We start from the raw sequence: 22,178 nt of genomic DNA, 5'->3' as shown, positions 1-22,178 counted from the left end.
CCAGGGCAGCCTTCTGCATCTCCGTTGAGGTGGCAGACACATGAATCTCCATGGGGGGTAAAATTGCATAGAGCCACACACACACACGCACGCACACGCACACACATACGTATGTAAAACAAGTGAATGAGCTCTGGGGACTGTACCAGTGGCAGTTTTCTCGTTGTGGATCTGTACTACCATCATGCAGGAAACTGGGTGAAAAGTGGAAATACACGGGACCACCTTGTATATTGTTTTGCAACTTCCCGTGATTCCATCATTATTTCAAAATAAAAAGCTATAAAGGAAGTTTGTTTAAAAGTAAGGCCCAGGGCTTCCCTGGTGGCTCAGTGGTTAAGAATCCTCCTGCCAATGCAGGGGACACGGGTTCGAGCCCTGGTCTGGGAAGATCTCACATGCCGCGGAGCAACTAAGCCCGTGAGCCACAACTACTGAGCCCGTGTGCCACAAGTACTGAGCCTGCGCTCTAGAGCCCATGAGCCACAACTACTGAAGCCCACGTGCCTGGAGCCCGCGCTCCGCAACAAGAGAAGCCCCCGCTCGCCACAACTAGAGAAAGCCCGCGCACAGCAAGGAAGCCCCGACACAGCCAAAAATAATAAATTAATTAATTAATTAAATAAATTTTAAAAAAAAAGTAAGGTCCAATAGGAATGGTTTTGTTTTCTTGAAAGAAAGTCCCATTTTAATTACCTGTTTAAGCTTAAGAGCTTACATCTCCTAGTTCTGTCACTCAGCTTTAGCTCAGGTTTCTTACCCGAGTCCCCTTCCACTGCCCCCTCCACAGTGCTGGGCATGGGCCAGCGCCAGCCTTAGAGCCCTTCCTTGGCACCAGCCTGTGCCGTGACCTTGACAAGTCACATCTGACATCCAGGTTTTAGTTGCTCTATTGGGGAAGCAAGGACGTTCTCCCAGCCACGTTCCTCCAGTCCCACTGGCCATAAAGTTCTAGGAATCTTGACCACATTGACGCCTTTGCTGGGAGGGGAGGAGAGATGGGGGTGTGCGTACTTCAGGGCTCCCCTCTGCGCCCCAGTTCGATCCTTCTCAGAGTCACCCCCGGGGGCTGCAAACACGAGATGCCCACCCGCCCCGCTCTGTTTACACGGCATTAAACTTTTGCATGAGTTTGCAGTTTGCTTACCTGTTGGAAGCACTGGGGGACTAAATATTTGGAACACACCGTTATGCCCTTGCTTGGAAGCCCACAGAACTCTTGGTGATTTATAACTTCATAGTGAATCACCCACGGGGCTCCTGGCCTCTCCCAGCGCCATCCGGGCCCTGTCGGCCAGCACCATTCCCAAAGAGCAACTGGATTGTCGTCGTTTGTCTTCCCGCTGAACCACATTCATTTTCACTAGTGTTTCTAAAGTTTTGACAATATTGGTCTGTTGGCCACTCCCCCCAACCCCCATCTCTTCTTCCTCCCAAATCACTAGCAGTCGAGTTGTGGAATGACTTCAGTTCACAGGACAGACTCATCGGGGGAGCCCGGGTGGGTTTTCAGGCCCTGGTTTGGGCTCAGCCTCTGAGAACTCAAGACAGCGGCACTCTGGTTGAGGGCAGAGGCAGGACAGTCTGGGGCACAGGGGGAGGATCTGCCCTGGGGAGCGTGGAGGAGCTGAAAGGGACAAGTGCCGAGATTGGGCTGTGAAGTCTGCTGGTCCCTTCGTTGTATAACGTGCCTGCCCACTCCTGCTGGGCCTGCCCCCACAGAACCCGTGAGGGGCGCAGTCTCCAGAGGCCTCACAAAGGGCCAAACCGTGGGGCTCTTACCTGCCATCATTTAAGAAGGACAGGTCAGCTCTCCAGGGGACCGTCAAGGTGACTCTGCCAGTTGTTTTAGGACAGTGTCATTTTGAAAGGACCCCAAGCGAGTAAGACAGGTCTGTAATTCGAGCTCTCAGTAGGAACACATTTCATCCTTTACAACTTATTTCCCTCTTTTCCATGCTCTGAAACTAAATGGAGCGTGTATGAATGGCCTGTGTAAAATAAAGCTTACGTTGCCATAAAACGAATTCCCTTACTTTGTGAGCTTCGCATCAAGTAAAAATCACCTTGTTCTTGGATGGTGGCACGTGGCCATTTTTTATAGTCTTTCTGATGCTCAACTTTATACCTTTTTCTCCCCAAAATAGAGAAAAATCGTGTTGTTAAATCTTTGGCAAGAAAGGAAATAGCGCTTAAGATTGTTAAGAGAGACGGCATAGGAAATAGCGCTTAAGATTGTTAAGAGAGACGGCATAGGAAATAGCGCTTAAGATTGTTAAGAGAGACGGCATAGGAAATAGCGCTTAAGATTGTTAAGAGAGACGGCATAGGAAATAGCGCTTAAGATTGTTAAGAGAGACGGCATTAGGAAGAGTCCTTTGGTTTATTCCCCCACGGCTACATAACTGAAGAGCTTTCCAGTCTCCCTATTGACCTGGTGCCAGGAAAGTCTTCCAGGAGAGCCAGGTCTACTTGGGGAAGCTGTGGAGAAGGCCTGGAAGACGCCTGCTTTGAGGCCAGAAGCGCAATTGATCTCTAGGGGCTATTAATAGTTATACTTCATTCTACGCCCTCCCTTTTCTTAACAGAAGGCCACTGAGAAAGCAGATGACTTAGTCTCTTGCTACTCGTACTAGTTTTGTTTCTACTGTTCTTATTTGCCATAATATAGAAGATATTAAAAAAAATAATAACCTTCCTACATTCTTGCGGAAATATTGCTGCATTTTCTCCTTTCTCCTTCAGGAGTGGGTAAAGTATTAAAGAAGATCAACAAAGCCATCGTCTCCAAGAAGAATAAAGATATTGTGACGGTGGCCAATGCCGTGTTTGTGAAGAATGGCTTTAAGATGGAAGTGCCTTTCGTCACGAGGAACAAAGACGTGTTTCAGTGTGAAGTCCGGAACGCGAACTTCGAAGACCCCGCCTCCGCCTGCGACTCCATCAACGTGTGGGTTAGGAACGAGACCAGGGGTGAGTGGCCACGGTTCCCAGGAATGAGCGGGCATGGTTTTCCACTTTGTGAATGAAAGCGTGAGTTGGGCTCTGAGACCCTCAGTGGGGCCAGCGTTTCCGGTGGCCCTTCTGTTGTGAAAGGCCTGGACCCACTGACTGCTCCGCCCTTTCTCTCTCAGAGCCCCATGGCTCAGTCCGCCTTCCTACCCTTTTCCTGCCGCCATCACCTGTGCCCCTGGGGACTTGTCTCCCTGTGGCTCTCGGGCCGCAGGGCGGAATACCGCTCTGCAGACTCTCTTCTTTCTTCGCAGCATCTCATCTCCAGAGCCCCTGCCCACAGGCCCTTGTCTGTTTCGAAGGTTTTAGTGCTCATTCCTTCCTAATTCTGTATCCACATTCCCTTTGCCCAGAATGTGCTTCTCAGCCTTTAAGATTCGGGATTGAGCTCTCCCCACGCCTTCCTTGCCTCTTTCTTTTTACATTGAAGTATAATTGATGTACAATATTATATAAGGTACAGGTGTACAGTGCAGTGATTCACAATTTTTAAAGGTTATACTCCATTTATAGTTATTATAGAATGCTGGCTCTATTCCCTGTGTTGTACAATACCTTCTTGTAGCTTGTTTTATACCTAATCGTTTGTTCCTCTTAACCCCCTGCCCTTGTGATGCCCCTCCCCCTTCCCTCTCCCCTCCCCTTCCTCACCTCTTGCTTCTGTCGTCCCAGGAAGTAGGTGGCTCCCCCAGTTATGATGGGCATATGCTTATCCACGACTGCACCCTTCGTTAGAGCACATCCACACGATGTGATTACTTGTGTACGTGCATCTCTCCCTCCACGAAACTGAAGAAATGTCTAACATCGGTGTTTTTAGCCTGTTCATTTGTAAACTTCAGGTTCAGGCGGAAACATTCAGAGGGAGAGGTAGGTCCAGAACATCGGAGGAAAGTTAAGGCTAGAAATAGAGATTTGGGAACCGTTTTTCACCGAAGGGGAGAGTTAAAGTCACAAGAGTGGAAGCAAAAGAGACTCAATACGGAGAGTAAGCCCAAAGACAAAACTTGGGGGAACTCTGGCCTTTCGGGTCATGTCTCTCAAAGCGTGGTTCCTGGGGCGTGTGTTTAGAATGCAAATCTCTGGGGAATTCCTTGGTGGTCCAGTGGTTATGTCTAGGCACTTTCACTGCTGAGGGCCCACGTTCAATCCCTGGTCAGGGAACTAAGATCCCAAGCAAAAAAAAAAAAGGAATGCAGATCTCTGGACCCCAATCTACTGAGGCAGGGACCTAGCATTCTGCACCAAAATAAGTCCTCCCCCGGTCTCCCTCCAGACTTGTAGATGTGAATATTTGCAAACCATGTGAGGGGCTAGAGAAGAGCCAGATGGGGAATGCTCTGGAGGGTGGAGGAGAGCCAGCGTGTGGTTTTGGTAAACCTGTGACATCCCTTTTCAACAGGATCCTGCACGGTGCAACCTGGGCTCCCTTCCTGAAACCACGAAATGATCAGGCGGACTGAGCCGTGGGGCTCTGAGAGAGAAAGGGCGGAGCAGTCAGTGGGTCCAGGCCTTTCACAACAGAAATGCAGGAGACCAGCAAATGGGAGGGGGTTGGTGTGTTTTTCTGAGCCTGTGGGGCTAAGAACAGAGGTAGGAAGCTGATGGCCCTCAGATGCTGGTAGCTGTATGATGTGACGTGTCAGCGCCCACCCAGCCTTCTTCTTTGCTGTGTCCTGGGAGTAGTAAGTCCCTCAGGATGCTGCCCGACCGTTTCAAACCACTTGAACACACACTGACTCAATGCATTTCTCACAGCAACGGGGGAAGGGAAAGCGATGAGGCTAGAAAAGTGATTTTCAACCCTGCAGACCTAACTCCCTCTGTTAAACAAAGATTTTCACTCTGTTTACTCTCTTGAAATGAAACTCGTAGCTCATATAACCTATGCACATGTACACAAATTTAAAAAAAAATTAATATAATGCCAAACTGTAATACCAGGAAAAACAAAAGTTATTTATAGATGTAGTTCAGTAGGTAAACCCTTGGGTACAGCCACCCCTGAATACGTAACAATTCTTATTCTTAGAATAAGAATTGACATTCACATTGACTGTGAATTGACAGCCACAAAAGCAGACCGAGACAGGCACACTGCACTGGCGACACAAAAACCACAGTCTGTGTTACCATCGTTGAGGCAGTTTTTTCTAAAACGCTGCAAAACTCTTGGTAAATTTCCGAGCAAAACAAGTACAGACTCTATTTGGTTTGCGTGGTAGTCACATTCCTGACAAATTCAGCATACATTAAAAGTATGCAAAAGAAAAGATACTTTGTGTTTACACCGGAAAAAGAATAAGGTTCTGGGCTCAGATGACAGGAGCAGGTTTCTCAAGAACGTGACTGTGCAGCAGGGCGTTTGAAAGCAGGATAGTTCATTGTTTGGGCTGTTTTGAACACTGCAGGATGTGTAGCATCTTTGGCCACTGTCTTTGCAACCAGAAACACTCCCACAAATTTCCAAACTGCCCGCTCAGAGGTGCTTGTGTGTATGTGAGGTGTCAGAAGGATCCTGGTGATCAAACTGTCCACGTGTGGAAGACTGCTGCGTGATGACATATCCTGCCCCGCAGAGAGTGGGGGAGCCTTTCCAGTGTGCTAGGGATGTGGTGATGGCCTGGCTGGGGCTGCCCTGCCACCTCTCTGTGGCCTCAGCCCCAACCATGCAGGCTTCCTCCCAACTCTCATACTCGCCATCCTCTCTCCACAGAACCCGCCCCCCGCCCCCCTCCCCCACCCCGGTGCATCCTGCTACCTGGAATGCTTTCCTTCCCCGTTGCCCTTTGCCTATTCATTTCACACTATCTCATGAATGGAATAATAGTTACAAGCATGAGTGCCCAGTTTGAACCTCAGTTCTGCCACCTGCTGGCTGTGTACCATTAGGCAGGTTACTTAACCTCCCTGTGCCTCAGCATTCTCCTCTGTAAAATGGAGCTATAGTAGCAGTACCTACTAGAATTGTTATAATAACATTAAGTTTGTTATGGGACTATAAATAATAAGCGTAAGTCATTTCGCAAGGTGGTTGGCACTCTGCAAAGGTTCAACGAATGTGAGCTATTTTTATAGCCATTGGCTCAAGTAATACTTCCTCAAGGAATCCATCCATCCCTGACCTCATCCACCAGATCAGATCCCCCTCTTATTTGCCCTCACATCCTTAAGTACTTTCACTTGAAGATATTTATTACAATTGCATTTCTAAGTCACTTATATCAGCCTCCACTTCCCTCTAATCTATAGCTTTCGGAAGGGCGGGCTTTATTTTTATTTTGTTTTGTTTTCTCAGGTAGACATCAAAGACTGGATACCTGGATGGATGGATGGGTGGATAGATGGATGGGTGATGGGTGATGGATGCATGTTTATGGTAGTTATTGATGGCAGGTCCCCCATGTGCCTCCTTGCCTCTACACCATGCATTTCTTACACTTCTCTTTTATCCTTTCTTTTCATTTCTTTGTGCCCCTTATTATATCTTAGTTCTACCAGTGGCAATAAGAGGCTTTATTTACCTTAGGAAAAAAGGGCAGAAGAGATTCCTTCAGACTCTTGGTGTGCAACAACAGAATAGTGCACATAGAATCTTAGGTGTGATTTTTAAAAAATGAATGACAGCGTTCTTGCTCTTGTGCAGCTCACAGTTTAGTTGAGGGAGACAGATGCTACATTTGGCTAGAATAAAATACCGCAGTGTAACGGTGGTGCTGAGCATTGGGCTTTATGGAAACTCCAGGAGATAGGGAGGAGTGACAGAGAAGAGATATAAGAAGAGGGGACCACTGAGCTCTGTCTCAAAGGCAAGTAGGAATTGGACTGGGTAATGGTCCCAGCAAAGGCAAAACACAGCCTTCGCTATTGGGAAACCAACTCTCAAGAGCTTGCTATCACTGGAGCACAGAGTTCTCACTTCCTTCCCACAGGACAGAGTCTGTTCACAGATGCCGCTTTGCTTTGAGCGATGGCTATTTATATCACATGTATTTTCCTTCCAGATCCTGATGTAAGGTGGCGTTGGTGCCCCCTTGTGTAAGTAATGAGCAATGACGACACTGACTTGCCGGGCGCCCTGTGGGTCAGGGAATCCTCCAAGTGTGCTGCTTTCCCATGACTGACGTAAACATCTGTTTATTGTACCTCCAAATCTTCTTGAGTTTCATTTCAAAGAACTTAAAGCTCTCTCTGCTGAATCAGATATTCTTGCTTCTTCAGAAGCTGTTGGTTTTATTCTCACCATTTAATGTATTGTAACTTGCATTTACATTATGAACATTTTTTAAAAGTTGGACTAAAAGCTACACTGAACTAATTTTTAATAGCTTTAGTGTTAGTGATCTCTCTTAACACCCCCCCACACACACACACAGTTGAATCTTCAAAAACCAAGCAAAAGGAACCTAAATGAAAATTCAAAGCTTCAAGCACAGGTGGCACTTTAGAAGGACCTTTGTGACTTCACAAGAACAGCCTGAAATTGCAACTGTTGTGTGTGCTTCATTCCTGCACAAACAAGCTGGACCATCCTGATATCTTGTGAAGAGCATCTTCCTTAACAAATAATTATTCTAGGAGAGACCTCATTTCTTTTTATCTCTATAATATGAGCCTAAATGGACCCCTGACCCATAAATATAGATACCAATTTTAGTCTCAACTCTTCTTTAAGTAGCTATATAATAATCAGGGATTCCAAACTAATGCTCAACATTCCTAAAATCTTAAGAGAAATTAAGCATTTGCCTTTGATAACATTACACAGGCTGAAGTGTTCCTTTATTTTTAACTGGGATTAAATCAACCCAGTGGTTACAACAAAGCAACACGACAACTGTTTATCTTGTGTCGACCAAAAGCCCTCACTGGCAGTCATACGTGTCAGTTATTATCAAAAACAGAGAAATTAATTATGAATTAAGTATAGCTTATGCAGATGAGCAAAATGTTCTTAAAATATGAGGTTTATGGGGAATTAGTTATAAAAGAATTTTTTTTTTTTTTTTTGCTGTACGCGGGCCTCTCACTGCTGTGGCCTCTCCCGTTGCGGAGCACAGGCTCCGGACGCATAGGCTCAGCGGCCATGGCTCACGGGCGCAGCCACTCCGCGGCATGTGGGATCTTCCTGGACCGAGGCACGAACCCGTGTTCCCTGCAACGGCAGGCAGACTCTCAACCACTGCGCCATCAGGGAAGCCCCTATAAAAGATTTTCTGGATGAAAAGTTAGGTAACCCTAAATAGAGGGTCTCTGAAGTCTTTTCTGGTTCTCTGATTTTTAGCTTGTTTTCAGCTTTTAATTTTTAGTGAGGAAAAAAATTAGAAGGGACAACAGGATATTGTAAAAGTTCTTTTATAAATCTTTGAAATTTAAAATTTAAAAAATCTTTGAATTTTTAAATTTTACAAATCTTTGAATCTTAAAATTTCTCAGATTTTTCATTCCTCCCGATCCTGCAGCTGCCTTTTGCCCCCAAACGGACTGCCCGTCCTGAGTGTCCTCTGTGTCTGTTCTCTGACTGCACAGGTATGATCGACAATCTGCTGTCCCCGGATCTTCTCGACGGTGTCCTCACCAGACTGGTCCTGGTCAATGCAGTGTATTTTAAGGGTTTATGGAAATCACGGTTTCAGCCTGAGAACACAAAGAAGCGCACGTTTGTGGCAGCTGATGGGAAATCCTACCAAGTGCCGATGCTGGCCCAGCTCTCCGTGTTCCGGTGTGGTAAGTTCACACTCAGTGAGGCTCTGTCCTAGAATGTGCCAGCCGCAGAAAGGCCCTCGGGTGCTGTCACTTAGCTCAAGAGCAAACCTGCCTTTTTATTTTTTATAAAGGGCAGGGAGGAGACGGCAGATTTTTTAAAAGCTCATGGTAAGTCTCTGCATTACTTACAAAGGTTATGTATTAATGTATAACACATGTAACGCTTTTAGGTTGAAATTTAAAGATGACAGGACAATTCACAAAATGAGAAGTATAAATGGACATGAAACATATTGCATGCATTATCAAGTCATCATTAGCAATCTTACATTACCAAATCAAAACTAAAAGTAAAAATTAGATTTCTTTTTCACTGATCAGACTAGCAAAAATTACAAAGATTGACAAAGCCCAGTCGTGGCTCTGGTGTGGGGGCCACGTGGGCACCCTTGGGTGCTGTTGGTGGTGGGGAACCGTGGTCTGGAGGACTTTCTAGAAGCCCCGCCTCAGCAGTCTCACGCCAAGGAATTTATAATATGAAGATAATCATTCACTAGCAAATAAATAGAAGCCATATATGTACATGTAGTGGAACACACATGATAATTAGATTTATATAAGCAGAAAGTTATATAATATGTGGTTGATTTCAGAAAACAAGTTACAGAACAGCAGATGCTGTTTCATCTCATTTATGTAAAATACTTTCTATATATTCATGCAGACATGTCTTGGAGGATGTTCAATAAAATGTTAAGTGGTAGTATTTCAAATGATTATTTTTCTTTGAGTTTGAAATTTTTTTTAAGGAACATGTGTCAGTTTTACAGTTGGGGGAGAAAGAAAATGACCCATCTCTGTAGTCATTACCACACATAGGTAACTAAGGCTGGTGACTGTTTTTTAAACCTACTTTCGTTGAAGTATCAGTGGTCCAGTTTAAGTTAAACTTCTTTTTCCTCTATAAGTTAGCCTTTATGTCTCCAATCTATATGTGGACGTGTGGGTCCCAAGTATTCCCTTTGCATATACAGTATATGTTAGATCAAGCATTGCTCAACATTTCTCCAGCTGCCTAATTCTTTAAATTAAGAAATGACTCATGCTAGAGACACAATAAAGTCACTTTCCTTCCCCCATGTCTTTCATCAAACTTCCAGGTAGAATTTTGTCGTTCACTCAATAAATTTTTTCAAGATAATATGTATTTAAAAGCCCTGCAGAGGGACTTCTCTGACAGTCCGGTGGTTAAGACTCTGCACTCCCGATGCAGGGGGCCCTGGTTTGATCCCTGGTCAGGGAACTAGATCCCGCATGTTGCAACTAAGACCCAGCACGGCCGAATAAATAAATAAATATTTAAAAAAAAAAAAAAAGTCCTGTAGAAAGGTAGCATGCTAAACAACTGAGACCAATGAAAGGCTCTTTTTGTCCAGAACTCATTCTCAGGTTACGTTGCCCAGGAAGACATCATGGAATGCTATCATGGCCACCAGCTCCTATCCGAAGCACAGTTATTTTATTTTAGGTCAATCTTTGTACACATTCTAATAAAACGAAACGCGAGAAGGCCTCATTTACTGTATGTTTCTGTTGCTGAAAAATAATGAATAAGTCAGTAAAGAATAAATCAGCAAGGCTTCTATAGGCATTCCCATGAAAGATTAAAATGTTTGTATTTGTAGGAATGGAAGATGTTTTTCTTGAGTATATAGGATGTTCCCAGAGAGGGAGTTACATATCCAGGTGGCTTTTCAATTAAGAACTGATTTGTCTAAGAATGTGTGGTGTGCCTTATGGAAAGTAAGACACAAATACATTCTTATGGTCCAAGATTCAAACTCCACAGCTCCACAGTGTGGGAGATCTCTTCCCCCACCTTCCCTGATTCATGCCCTCCCTTCTCCACCCTCTTCTGAGCCCCCAGGAGACTGCATCAGTGGGCTCCCTTTTCCCCTGGCTTCCTGTTGGTTGGCTAGTGGTGTGAACCAGCAGGTGATGGGTAAGGGAGGAGAGCGGGCTTGGACATTGGCTTCCCAGCCCTCTCCTTGCATCGCCAGGGCCGCAGCATCCCTCCACCCAAGGTCTCCTGCCATCAGGACCTGCCCAAGGGCTCATTCTCTCTGGGCCACCAGCCCCTACCCTTGGCCCTCCAAGGCTAAGGCTGGTAATGGTGCCCCACTGTTTGTAGCCCAGGGTACCATCCTTATTGGCTCCTCTGTACCCTATCCTTGCCTTATAAGTGGTCCCTTCATTAAACTCTGCTGAATTGACCCAGTTTGGTGTCCTGTCTGTTAGCTGTCAGACCTTGATTGATCTGTGCTGAATTCAGAACAGAACATGAAAGTCCCCTTGCTCTCATTCCCTGCCAAGTAAACGCTGTAAGTGGTCTGGGACCATCCTTCCTGCCCCCACTTTCTATGGTGTCATGGGTTTTTACTGAGTAACTTGGGATTGGAACCCAGCTCCTTCGTGGGCCAGGAGACAGAGTCCAGTGGTGTCATCTGCTCCCAGGTGTCCCTCTTTGGCCGGCAGAGCAGCTTTTCATGGAAAGATGAGGCAGGTTTGTCTTGTGGAGAAAGCTCAGCCGTCTGTGGTGGCCCCCAGTCATTTGTTTTCATGACCATAGACCACACAGCCGGTCACCCATTTTCGTCCTGTCTCATCGCAGTCTGGCCCACTCGACCAGCCAGGGATGGGAGGCGGGTGGTCCTGATAGCTGAGCCAGGCCAGGCTGCCTGAACTCACTCACTCAGCCTCTGGCGCCACCTGCCCAGCGCCGCGTGAGGCCCCAGCCAAGCCTCGCCACCTTTGGTCACTTTGCTGAAACACTGTCCTTCCATTTACTGTTTTTCAGCCTTCCCGACTTTTCCTCCAAGATATCATCAAGGTCTCTGAGAGGATTTCCTTAATAACATTAGGGAGAGGGTAGAAAATAGGAGGGGAAAACTCTTCTGACTTAAGCCTCATAAAGTGTAAGCACTTTGAGGGCAGAGACATTTTCCATTAAAAAAAAAAAAAGCCTTAAAGATTAGTAGAAATGTATTTCGTATTCATTGCAAAGTCCTCAAATACAGCAGTATATAAGGCAGAAAGTAAATGTTACTCTATATTCCCATTTCCCAGCATAAAAAGCCCTATTAAGTGCTAGGCGTTTTGAGGCTTTTTCTATGCATATCATTTGAGGCTTTTTCTATGGATATGTAAAATTTGTCCAACTTTTTTGCATACATAGGATTACACCATAATTTGTAATCTGTGTATTCATTAGACAGTCTATCTTGGAAAACCTTTTATTGTCAATCCTCGTGGAACTACTCGATCCTTTATCAGTGCATAACACTCCATAATGTTGTAAACGTATCATAATACCTTAGGGATTGCCATTTACTTTTTTTCCTATAACAACACTACAGTGAGCATTCTTGTACATAAATCTTTAGATATTTGTGTCAGAACTTCTAAAGGTAATGTCCTTGGATAGGAATTGCTGAATTGAAGTTGTTACAAATTTTCTGTTTTTATGGTTATGGATTTAGATTTAAGAGACTTTTCTGCTTTGAAAAAGACCACAAAGAATTCCAAACATACATATGTATGTGTATATACATGTGTGTCTGTGAATATACAGTATGTTTCTAGCTTCCACTCTTCTCTGAGTTTCCAACTCATACCTACAAATCCATATTATGTCTCTAATTAGTTGTCTATTAAGTTCTGGTTCCACAGATAAATATACTCTTGCCCTTGCCATCTAGTTCTCCCCGCAGTGTTCCTTCACCCAGCAAATGGCACCAACACTCACCCAGTTGCTTAAATCACTCCTCCTTCCCCATCAACTCTCCCCAAACTCCCTTTCCACTGAAGCCTGAATACAGACTACTATATACAGTGGGTCTACTTGTTGTGGTTCTTTTTTTCAAATGTATATTTCAATTTCTACTTAAGTATAGCCTGAACAGTTCCTTAAGACTCAGACATCCACAAAACTGCTTGTAGTAGAAGGTAATTAAAGGGACTTTCATGCTGTCATGCCCCGGAGCAGTCATTTATTAACAACTTCCCACATTTCGCAGTTTTTTTTTTTTAATTAATTAATTTATTTTGGCTGCATTGGGTCTTCGTTGTGGTGCGCGGGCTTCTCATTGTGGTGGCTTCTCTTGTTGCGGAGCGCGGGCTCTAGAGCGCAGGTTCAGTGGTTGTGGCGCACGGGCTTAGCTCCTCCGTGGCATGGGGGATCTTCCCGGACCAGGGCTCGAACCTGTGTCCCCTGCATTGGCAGGTGGATTCTTAATTAATTTATTTATTTTTGCCGTGTTGGGTCTTGGTTTCTGTGCGAGGGTTTTCTCTGGTTGCAGCAAGCGGGGGCCACTCTTCATCGCGGTGTGCGGGCCTCTCACTATCGCGGCCTCTCTTGTTGCGGAGCACAGGCTCGAGACGCGCAGGCTCAGTAGCTGTGGCTCACGGGCCTGGTTGCTCCGCGGCATGTGGGATCCTCCCAGACCAAGGCTCGAACCCGTGTCCCCTGCATTAGCAGGCAGATTCTCAACCGCTGCGCCACCAGGGAAGCCCGGCAGGTGGATTCTTAACCATTGCACCACCAAGGAAGTCCCTTTTTCGCAGTTTCTAAAAATGAGCTCTACCAGTGTAGGAACCTAATGTTTTCTTTGAAGATTAAAGGGCTTATTGGGAAGTGGGTTTTCTTCTCACTTTCCAATCAGTTTTTCAGTTCCTGCTGAGACCATTTTATCATGCAGGGTAATAGTAACGGTGAAGACTCCCATCTTGGACTCTCAGGCAGCCCCAAGACGGGACCCGGGCAAGAAGGAGAGTCCACGTGTGTCCAGAGCTGGGGCCAGTCACCCTGGGTACCTGAGCAGCCCTGCAGGCGAGGGCGGCACATGGGGACCTGAGACACCGAGCACCCCCATGAATTGCCCGCGTATTTCTTCCTCAAGGAGAAGCTGTCATGTCATCCTGTGGTGTCATGTATTCTAAGAGCTTCACCATTCTTACCATATTTTACAGCTAAAAGTGTTTGTTGTATAATGAAGACACAATACGCTGTCTCTCTCTCTCTCTCTCCATCGGTGCCTCCGTCCCAACCCCTGTCTATGGACAACTGGCTTACTGAAGTTCCTTGTCTCAGTTGCAGTGATTAGCAAAGTCATCCCCAAAGAAAAGACAAGTGACAATCATGAGAGAAACTCACTTTCTCTTTTCTCTCGTTCTTAAATATGTTGTCCTTCTGGGTCATTCAGGGGAGGCGGGAGAGGGAGCCAGTGTTCACTGGGCACCCACCGTGGGCCAGGCCCTGCTGAGTACCTTATATGCATATGTCTTCTAATCTCATCATCAGAACAATCCTGTGAGCTACACACTGCAATATCCCTGGTCTCTCCATGCTCCAAACCAGGAGGCACACAGAGGTTAAGTAACCTCAGCAAGATCACCGAGGTCTTCTTCAAAAGTTGGAAGTGTTTCAGAAAACATTTCAGACATCCACCGTCATCTAGAAATGCTGGTTTTCCATTCACCTGGTTAATTCTTACAACTCTCCCATCGCATGTCTAATGTAAAGGTTCTATGGGCTCCTAAGGCATGCTCTGTGGAAGGCTTCTTCTCCCGGGAGTTCATGGCCCCTCTGGGCCCCATGCTCATGCCCTGGGCTTCTCTCCAGCGCCTATCATGTCTGCACTTGCATCCACTCGGATGGGCAGTGCTCAGCTGTGCTGCTCAGTTGCTAAATGTTTTGAACATTTTACATGGGGATAAAAGGGTTCTAAGATCAAATTAGTTTTGGAAACCTGAGAATAACTAGAGTTAAACAGTTTTCTTCGGGATATCTCAGAGCCTTTCTAGCATTGGTGTATATTTTGAATCTGCAGGAACAATCGAGTGTCTGGGGCTTCCTCAACTTCCTGGGATGTGGAATCTGTTTTGTCTACCGGACGTCTTGCAGGGATGTGTGTTCTCTAGACGACATTCTGAGAAATGCTGGTTTAACTCCTTCTTGTGTTTTCATCAGTAAGCACAAGTACCATAAAGTATCAAAAAGCCCTAATGGTAGTTACTGGAATGAATGAAGAGTGAGTAGGAAGTCAGGCAGTGAAGGAGGATCATCTTTGCCATTAGACGTACTGAGTCCTGGTCCACCTTTTAGCCATGTGTCCCTTGGTAAGTTACTTAATTTCTCTAATTGTAGCCTCCCCAGCTGTAAAATAGGACTGCATATACCTACCTCGTGGGGCGCTGTAGAGGCTAATTGCGTTGGGGTGGTTGGTGTGGGCCCGGCACAGAGTGGACCCTAAACAGTGGAAGCTGTTTACCCCCACCCTTCCTCCCTCCTCTTCACATGCATTCAGAGACACCACCAAAAGAATCATTCTTAGGCAGCTCAGATTCATTCCTTCATCCACATGATAAGGGTCAACTTGCAAAACACTGTATGCTAAGTGCCTTGTGATCTAGTTAAATTCTACTCAACAGAATTAGTATGACTTTAGTGATAGCCAAAGGTATTCTGTTAAGACATGTCTAGACTAAAGAATTCTTTACCAGGGAAGGAAGAAATGATTGCCCTTATCTTTGACTTTGTAAGCAAGCTATTTTTATTTATTTTCTTTGAATTTTTGAATTTTATTTTTTTTATACAGCAGGTTCTTATTAGTCATCCATTTTATACACATCAGTGTATACATGTCAATCCCAATCGCCCAATTCATCACACCCCCACCCCCACCCCCCACTGCTTTCCCCCCCTTGGTGTCCATACGTTTGTTCTCTACATCTGTGTCTCTATTTCTGCCCTGCAAACCAGTTCATCTGTACCATTTTTCTAGGTTCCACATATATGCGTTAATATATGATATTTGTTTTTCTCTTTCTGACTTACTTCACTCTGTATGACAGTCTCTAGATTCATCCACGTCTCTACAAATGACCCAGTTTCGTTCCTCTTTATGGCTGAGTAATATTCCATTGTATATATGTACCACATCTTCTTTATCCATTCGTCTGTTGATGGGCATTTAGGTCGCTTCCATGACCTGGCTATTGTAAACAGTGCTGCAATGAACATTGGGGTGCATGTACCTTTTTGAATTATGGTTTTCTCTGGGTATATGCTCAGTAGTGGGATTGCTGGGTCCTATGGTAATTCTATTTTTATTTTTTTAAGGAACCTCCATGCTGTTCTCCAAAGTGGCTGTATCAATTTACATTCCCACCAACAGTGCAAAAAGGTTCCTTTTTAGCCACACCCTCTCCAGCATTTGTTGTTTGTAGATTTTCTGATGATGCCCATTCTAACCGGTGTGACGTGATACCTCATTGTAGTTTTGATTTGCATTTCTCTAATAATTAGTGATGTTGAGCAGATTTTCATGTGCTTCTTGGCCATCTGTATGTCTTCTTTGGAGAAATGTCTATTTAGGTCTTCTGCCCATTTTTGGATCCAGTTGTTTGTTTTTTTAATATTGAGGTGCATGAGCTGTTTATATATTTTGGAGATTAATCCTTTGTCCGTTGATGCGTTTGCAGATATTTTCTCCCATTCTGAGGGTTGTCTTTTTCGTCTTGTTTGTAGTTTCCTTTGCTGTGCAAAAGCTTTTAAGTTTCATTAGGTCCCATTTGTTTATTTTTGTTTTCGTTTCCATTACTCTAGGAGGTGGATCAAAAAAGATCTTGCTGTGATTTATGTCAAAGAGTGTTCTTCCTGTGTTTTCCTCTAAGAGTTTTATAGTGTCCGGTCTTACATTAGGTCTTTAATCCATTTTGAGTTTGTTTTTGTGTAGGTGTTAGGGAGTGTTCTAATTTCATTCTTTTACATGTAGCTGTCCATTTTTCCCACCACCACTTATTGAAGAGACTGTCTTTTCTCCATTGTATATCCTTGCCTCCTTTGTCATAGACTAGTTGACCATAGGTGTGTGGGTTTATCTCTGGGCTTTCTATCCTGTTCCATTGATCTATATTTCTGTTTTTGTGCCAGTACCATATTGTCTTGATTACTGTAGCTTTTTAGTATAGTCTGAAGTCAGGGAGTCTGATTCCTCCAGCTCCGTTTTTTTCCCTCAAGATTGTGTTGGCTACTTGGGGTCTTTTGTGTCTCCATACAAATTTTAAGATTTTTTTGTTCTAGTTCTGTAAAAAATGCCATTGGTAATTTGATAGAGATTGCATTAAATCTGTAGATTGCTTTGGGTAGCATTTTCACAGTATTGATTCTTCCAATCCAAGAACATGGTGTATCTCTCCATCTGTTTGTATCATCTTTAATTTCTTTCATCAGTGTCTTATAGTGTTCTGCATACAGGTCTTTTGTCTCCCTAGCTAGGTTTATTCCTAGGTATTTTATTCTTTTTGTTGCAATGCTAAATGGGAGTGTTTCCTTAATTTCTCTTTCTGATCTTTCATTGTTACTCTATAGGAATGCAAGAGATTTCTGTGCATTAATTTTGTATCCTGCAACTTTACCAGATTCATTGATTAGCTCTAGTAGTTTTCTGGTGACATCTTTAGGATTCTCTATGTATAGTATCATACCATCTGCAAACAGTGACACTTTTACTTCTTCTTTTCCAATTTGTATTCCTTTTACTTCATTTTCTTCTCTGATTGCCTTGGCTAGGACTTCCAAAACTATGTCAAATAATAGTGGTGAGAGTGGACATCCTTGTCTTGTTCCTGATCTTAGAGGAAATGCTTTCAGTTTTTCACCATTGAGAACAATGCTTGCTGTGAGTTTGTCGTATATGGCCTTTATTATGTTGAGGTAGGTTCATTCTGTGCCCACTTTCTGGAGAGTTTTTATCATAAATGGGTGTTGAATTTTTTCAAAAGCTTTTTCTGCATCTATTGAGATGATCATATGGTTTTTATTCTTCAATTTGTTAATATGGTTTATCACATTGATTGATTTGTGTATATTGAAGAATCCTTGCATCCCTGGGATAAATCCCACTTGATCATGGTGTATGATCCTTTTAATGTGTTGTTGGATTCTGTTTGCTAATATTTTGTTGAGAATTTTTTAAGCAAGCTATTTTTAGAATAGGGAAGTTCTCAACCCGAATTGCTCTCTTCCCTCTGAAGCTACCCTGGTGATCAGCAACCATTCATGCCCCTTCTGGAAGTCACCAAGGATGCACTGAACCTGCCTCTGATTTCTTTAGGGTCTACAAGCACCCCCAGTGACTTATGGTACAACTTTATCGAGCTGCCCTACCACGGGGAAAGCATCAGCATGCTGATCGCGCTGCCGACAGAGAGCTCCACCCCACTCTCGGCCATCATCCCGCACATCAGCACCAAGACCATAGACAGCTGGATGAGCACCATGGTGCCCAAGAGGGTGCAGGTCATCCTGCCCAAGTAAGTAGCCCCTTCCCCTAAAAGAGAAAACAACAGGACTACTCGATCCCTGGGAGTGATTGTGTCAGTTACTGGACAACTGAAGGCTGAAATAGACATATCATGAAACCTGCCTTATTTTGCAGAAATTGCATGGTGGGACTACAAGGCTGTGCTTTTGTAAAAGTTGGTTTTCAATCCCTGTGCCTCTTATATGGCAGGATAGTGATGATGGGGAAGGAAAGAAGGCAGCCTGGTCTCTAAGCCTCCACAAGACTACAGCTCTTGTGCCACTACAAGGGCTTTTAATACAGGTCACTGTTCAAAAGACTGAAAAGCAGATGCATATCATCATCTGATAGTATGCTGAAAATACAGCAAAGTTTAGTAGTGCTCCGTGTGTTTTGATAAGGAGTTTCATCTTAGGTACTTAAGTTTTAGCTGCAAGTTGCTAAAGGCCAAGGTCCAAAAGGTAGGTAATAAGGAAATATTTTGAAGCCACCCAGGCAGAGTTCTTACATTAGTATCTAGGGCAGTTTTTCTAGTATACCCTAAAAGTATAATATAAATGAAACCTGAACTGTTAGGACTTGAAACCAAGGGGAAAGGAATCCCAAATTCTGTCTGATTCCTAAATTTCTAACAGGTCAGAGAATACTTTGCCCAGATGTGTGAAGCAGGCAGTGAATGTCCCCTTTTTATAAACTTCTCAACATTACTGTTTTGTCAGTACCCAGGGCTTTAAACCACCCAGGCCTCAGTGGTGGTGGCAATACTTTCCAGTTCTAATAGCTTTTAATTCTCTAGCCACTGAGTTAAGTAATCAGAAGAGTACATTCATAATAAGTATTAGTAATTCTTATTAGTATTAGTAATTCTCCCAAGAATATTTTTTTTTAATTAATTAATTTATTTATTTATTTTTGGCTGTGTTGGGTCTTCATTTCTGTGCAAGGGCTTTCTCTAGTTGTGGCAAGCGGGGGCCACTCTTCATCGCAGTGCGCGGGCCTCTCACTATCGCGGCCTCTCTTGTTGCGGAGCACAGGCTCCAGACGTGCAGGCTCAGTAGTTGTGGCTCATGGGCTTAGTTGCTCCGCGGCACGTGGGATCTTCCCAGACCAGGGCTCGAACCCGTGTCCCCTGCATTAGCAGGCAGATTCTCAACCACTGCGCCACCAGGGAAGCCCGAGTATTTCTTTTTGTTGTAAAATAAGCCTTCACATAGGCAGTGCTTGCCATAAATGAAGAAGCTGGTGATGTAAATAAATTATAGTTATAATGGTAAATTACCATATAAATTACCATAATAGCCCATCTGTGATGAGAATCTGCTCACTTAGCCTTGCCGCTTTTCCACAGGATGAGATAAAATCTGGTAAAACGTCCTCTGATGCTAGATTCAATAACTGACATTTACATATCTATAGCTATAACGCCAGATAGTCCACAAATGTCCAAGAAATCCATATCACACCCAAATGAATACCACTCCTAATGTTTGCCCCTGTTTTAATGGTAAAATGCTTCCAGAATCCCAACACGAACTAGCAGCAATGTATTTCCTCTCTTTTGACCATCCCCAATCCCAGTAAGTATGGTGGCTCTTACAGCAGCCAAGATCATGGCTCTGTTGTTGGGTATGGGGAAGAACAGTAGATATTCCAGAATACCAGACACTCATCAACACCCTGTTACCGAATCCAAGCTTGTATTTCTCGCCACATGACAGACCAGTAAATCAAGAAATATCAAGGAATAGCAACTTTATTCAGAAAGCCAGCAGACTGAGAAGATGGTGGACTAGTGTCCCAAAGAACCATCTTGCCTGAGTTAGAATTCAGGCTTCTTTTATACTAAAAGGGGAGGGAGTAAAGTCAAACATTTCCTGGTTCCCATCAGCCTCCAGAGGGGATGTGTTCATTTCTTCCTTCCTGCAGTCATTCACAGGTGGGCCTGGTCAAGATAGTTACTGTGAGCTAAACAGAAGTATTTTAGCTTAATGCTTATTACCTGGGAGGCAGGGTTCCCAGAGATGGGCCATTTATGTGTAATTTAAGCTTATAGGCAACATCCCTTTAATGATTAACTTGCAATAGCATACAAAGTTTCTTCCCTATTGCAACCCTGCATCTCCTCATCAGCATAAGAGAAAGTGCTTCTGTAGATCTTCCTAGGACTGGAATGGGGAGCCTGTTGCCCATGAGGGTAAGGACACCCCTACTTGCTGATACTGTGCTATTTTGCCAGGTATGTGTTTGAGAGATGAGTTGTTCTCTACTTACCTGGTACTTAAATCTTGGGATTAAAATTAAAGTTATAGGTGTTCAGAGTGTACTTTAAAAAGGATCTGTTTGTACACCTTTTTTCCACTGGCACTGACTATATCATTTTATATCATGTATAGTATATTGATTTTCCCCCTATTTTCTGCTTTCGTGCTAGGTTCACAGCTGTAGCACAAACAGATTTGAAGGAGCCGCTGAAGGTCCTTGGCATCACCGATATGTTTGATCCATCAAAGGCAAATTTTGCAAAAATAACAAGTATGTTCAATTTAAAACTTGCTCTTAAACTTGTGGAATATGTTACTAATTGAGTCTCTGACTTGTTTAGAAAGAAAAGGTCAAAATTAGGAATGTGCTGCCATAAAACTCTCCAAGGCTTAATCTGATATATCACCCAATGATGCTGTTGAACCTTCATCACTTAAATCAGCATGTCATCCATCCCTACATTTCACATGTACATTTCATGTGAAGCCCACACGATCCCACACATTTAAAGAAGCATTTCAGTGGCTCACGGGCCCAGCCGCTGCGGCATGTGGGATCTTCCCAGACCGGGGCATGAACCCGTGTCCCCTGCATCGGCAGGCAGACCCTCAACCACTGCGCCACCAGGGAAGCCCTCTGCTCCTCCTCTTCACTAATATGCCCGTAAGATGAGTGACTTTTGTTATGAAAAGACAGCACTTACCATGCCACTAATTAGCCATGTGATTGGGGGCAGATTTCTTAACACTCTGGTCCTCGCTTTCCCCATCTGTAAGTGCCTTTTTTTTCTGGATCTGACATTCTGTAATTGAAAAATAATACTGTTGGCTTGCTTCTTCTGGAAAACTAGGCTACCTTTTTAAAGCCCTGCTCTTTTCATTTTTTAATAAAATTCTTAGTGATCAGAGTTGAATTGATAGAGTCACTAACACATTTGGGATCCGGGACTCCCTCCTCTGAAGTGATGTCACAGTTCACTTAGCAGAGACTGAAATTAACCATGGGTGACCCTCACCCTACATGCAGCCTTCAGTCACTAGGACTGTAAGAGGTCACTTCTTCTGACACCTTTTAAGAATTGGAGCTTGCCATGGCGTTGAGGTTACTTCCGCCACTAACCCGATGGCCTGCATATCAAATAAGTGCTGTTTTTGTTTTATTTTCTGGAAACAGGGTCCGAAAACCTTCATGTTTCTCACATCTTGCAAAAAGCGAAAATTGAAGTCAGTGAAGATGGAACCAAAGCTTCAGCAGCAACAAGTAAGTAAGCCCTGGGTCCGCAAGTAAGTAAGCCCTGGGCAGGACAGGTCCTGGTGAAGGGAGCAAGTGTACCCTGGTCCACTCATCAACTTAACGAATGTGTCCTGAGCCCTATTTCTAGCCAAGCACTGTGGATTGACCCTCGGGAGACAGTGGTGACTTTAGGAGGGTCTGCATCCACGAAGCTCAGAGTCTGTTACATTAAGGAAAGCACTTCAGTAGAAATTCCTCTAGGACAGGAGTTGGCAAACTTCTTCTATAAAGAGCTGGATAGTATATAGTTTCTGCTTTGTGAGCTATACAGGGTCGCTCACAACTTCTCAACTCTACCCCTGCAGTGTGAAAGCAGCATAGACTATACAGGCAAATGGGCATGGCTGTGTTCCAATAAATCTTTCTTCACAAAAGCAGGGCCCCTCAGACTTGGCCTAAGGATGGCAGTTTACTGATCCCGCTCTCAGAAGGATGAAACATATTGTGGGTTCTTATCGACAGAAAAGACCCATCTTCACATTAAAACATAAAATAATAGCAACTACTAATAGGAAAATAGCCAGTTGGGTCTGGACGAAG

General features: G+C 44.2%; 1 protein-coding gene across 3 annotated transcripts in view; it reads left to right on the top strand.

Moving 5' to 3' along the window:
* The window catches only part of SERPINE2 (serpin family E member 2), a 73,434-nt gene that overhangs the window by 47,840 nt on the left and 3,416 nt on the right, over positions 1-22,178 (top strand). For all 3 annotated transcript variants that reach the window (XM_033426603.2, XM_033426613.2, XM_004262644.4), the window contains exons 3-7: positions 2,746-2,973; positions 8,542-8,739; positions 17,895-18,093; positions 20,515-20,615; positions 21,519-21,605. In XM_033426603.2, coding sequence (XP_033282494.1) covers positions 2,746-2,973; positions 8,542-8,739; positions 17,895-18,093; positions 20,515-20,615; positions 21,519-21,605 — 813 coding nt within the window. The remainder of the gene's footprint in view (positions 1-2,745; positions 2,974-8,541; positions 8,740-17,894; positions 18,094-20,514; positions 20,616-21,518; positions 21,606-22,178) is intronic.

This window comes from Orcinus orca, chromosome 7 (genome assembly GCF_937001465.1).
Source record: "Orcinus orca chromosome 7, mOrcOrc1.1, whole genome shotgun sequence".
In the NCBI taxonomy this organism is placed as follows: domain Eukaryota; kingdom Metazoa; phylum Chordata; class Mammalia; order Artiodactyla; family Delphinidae; genus Orcinus; species Orcinus orca.
This window is presented reverse-complemented; position numbering and strand designations above follow the sequence as displayed.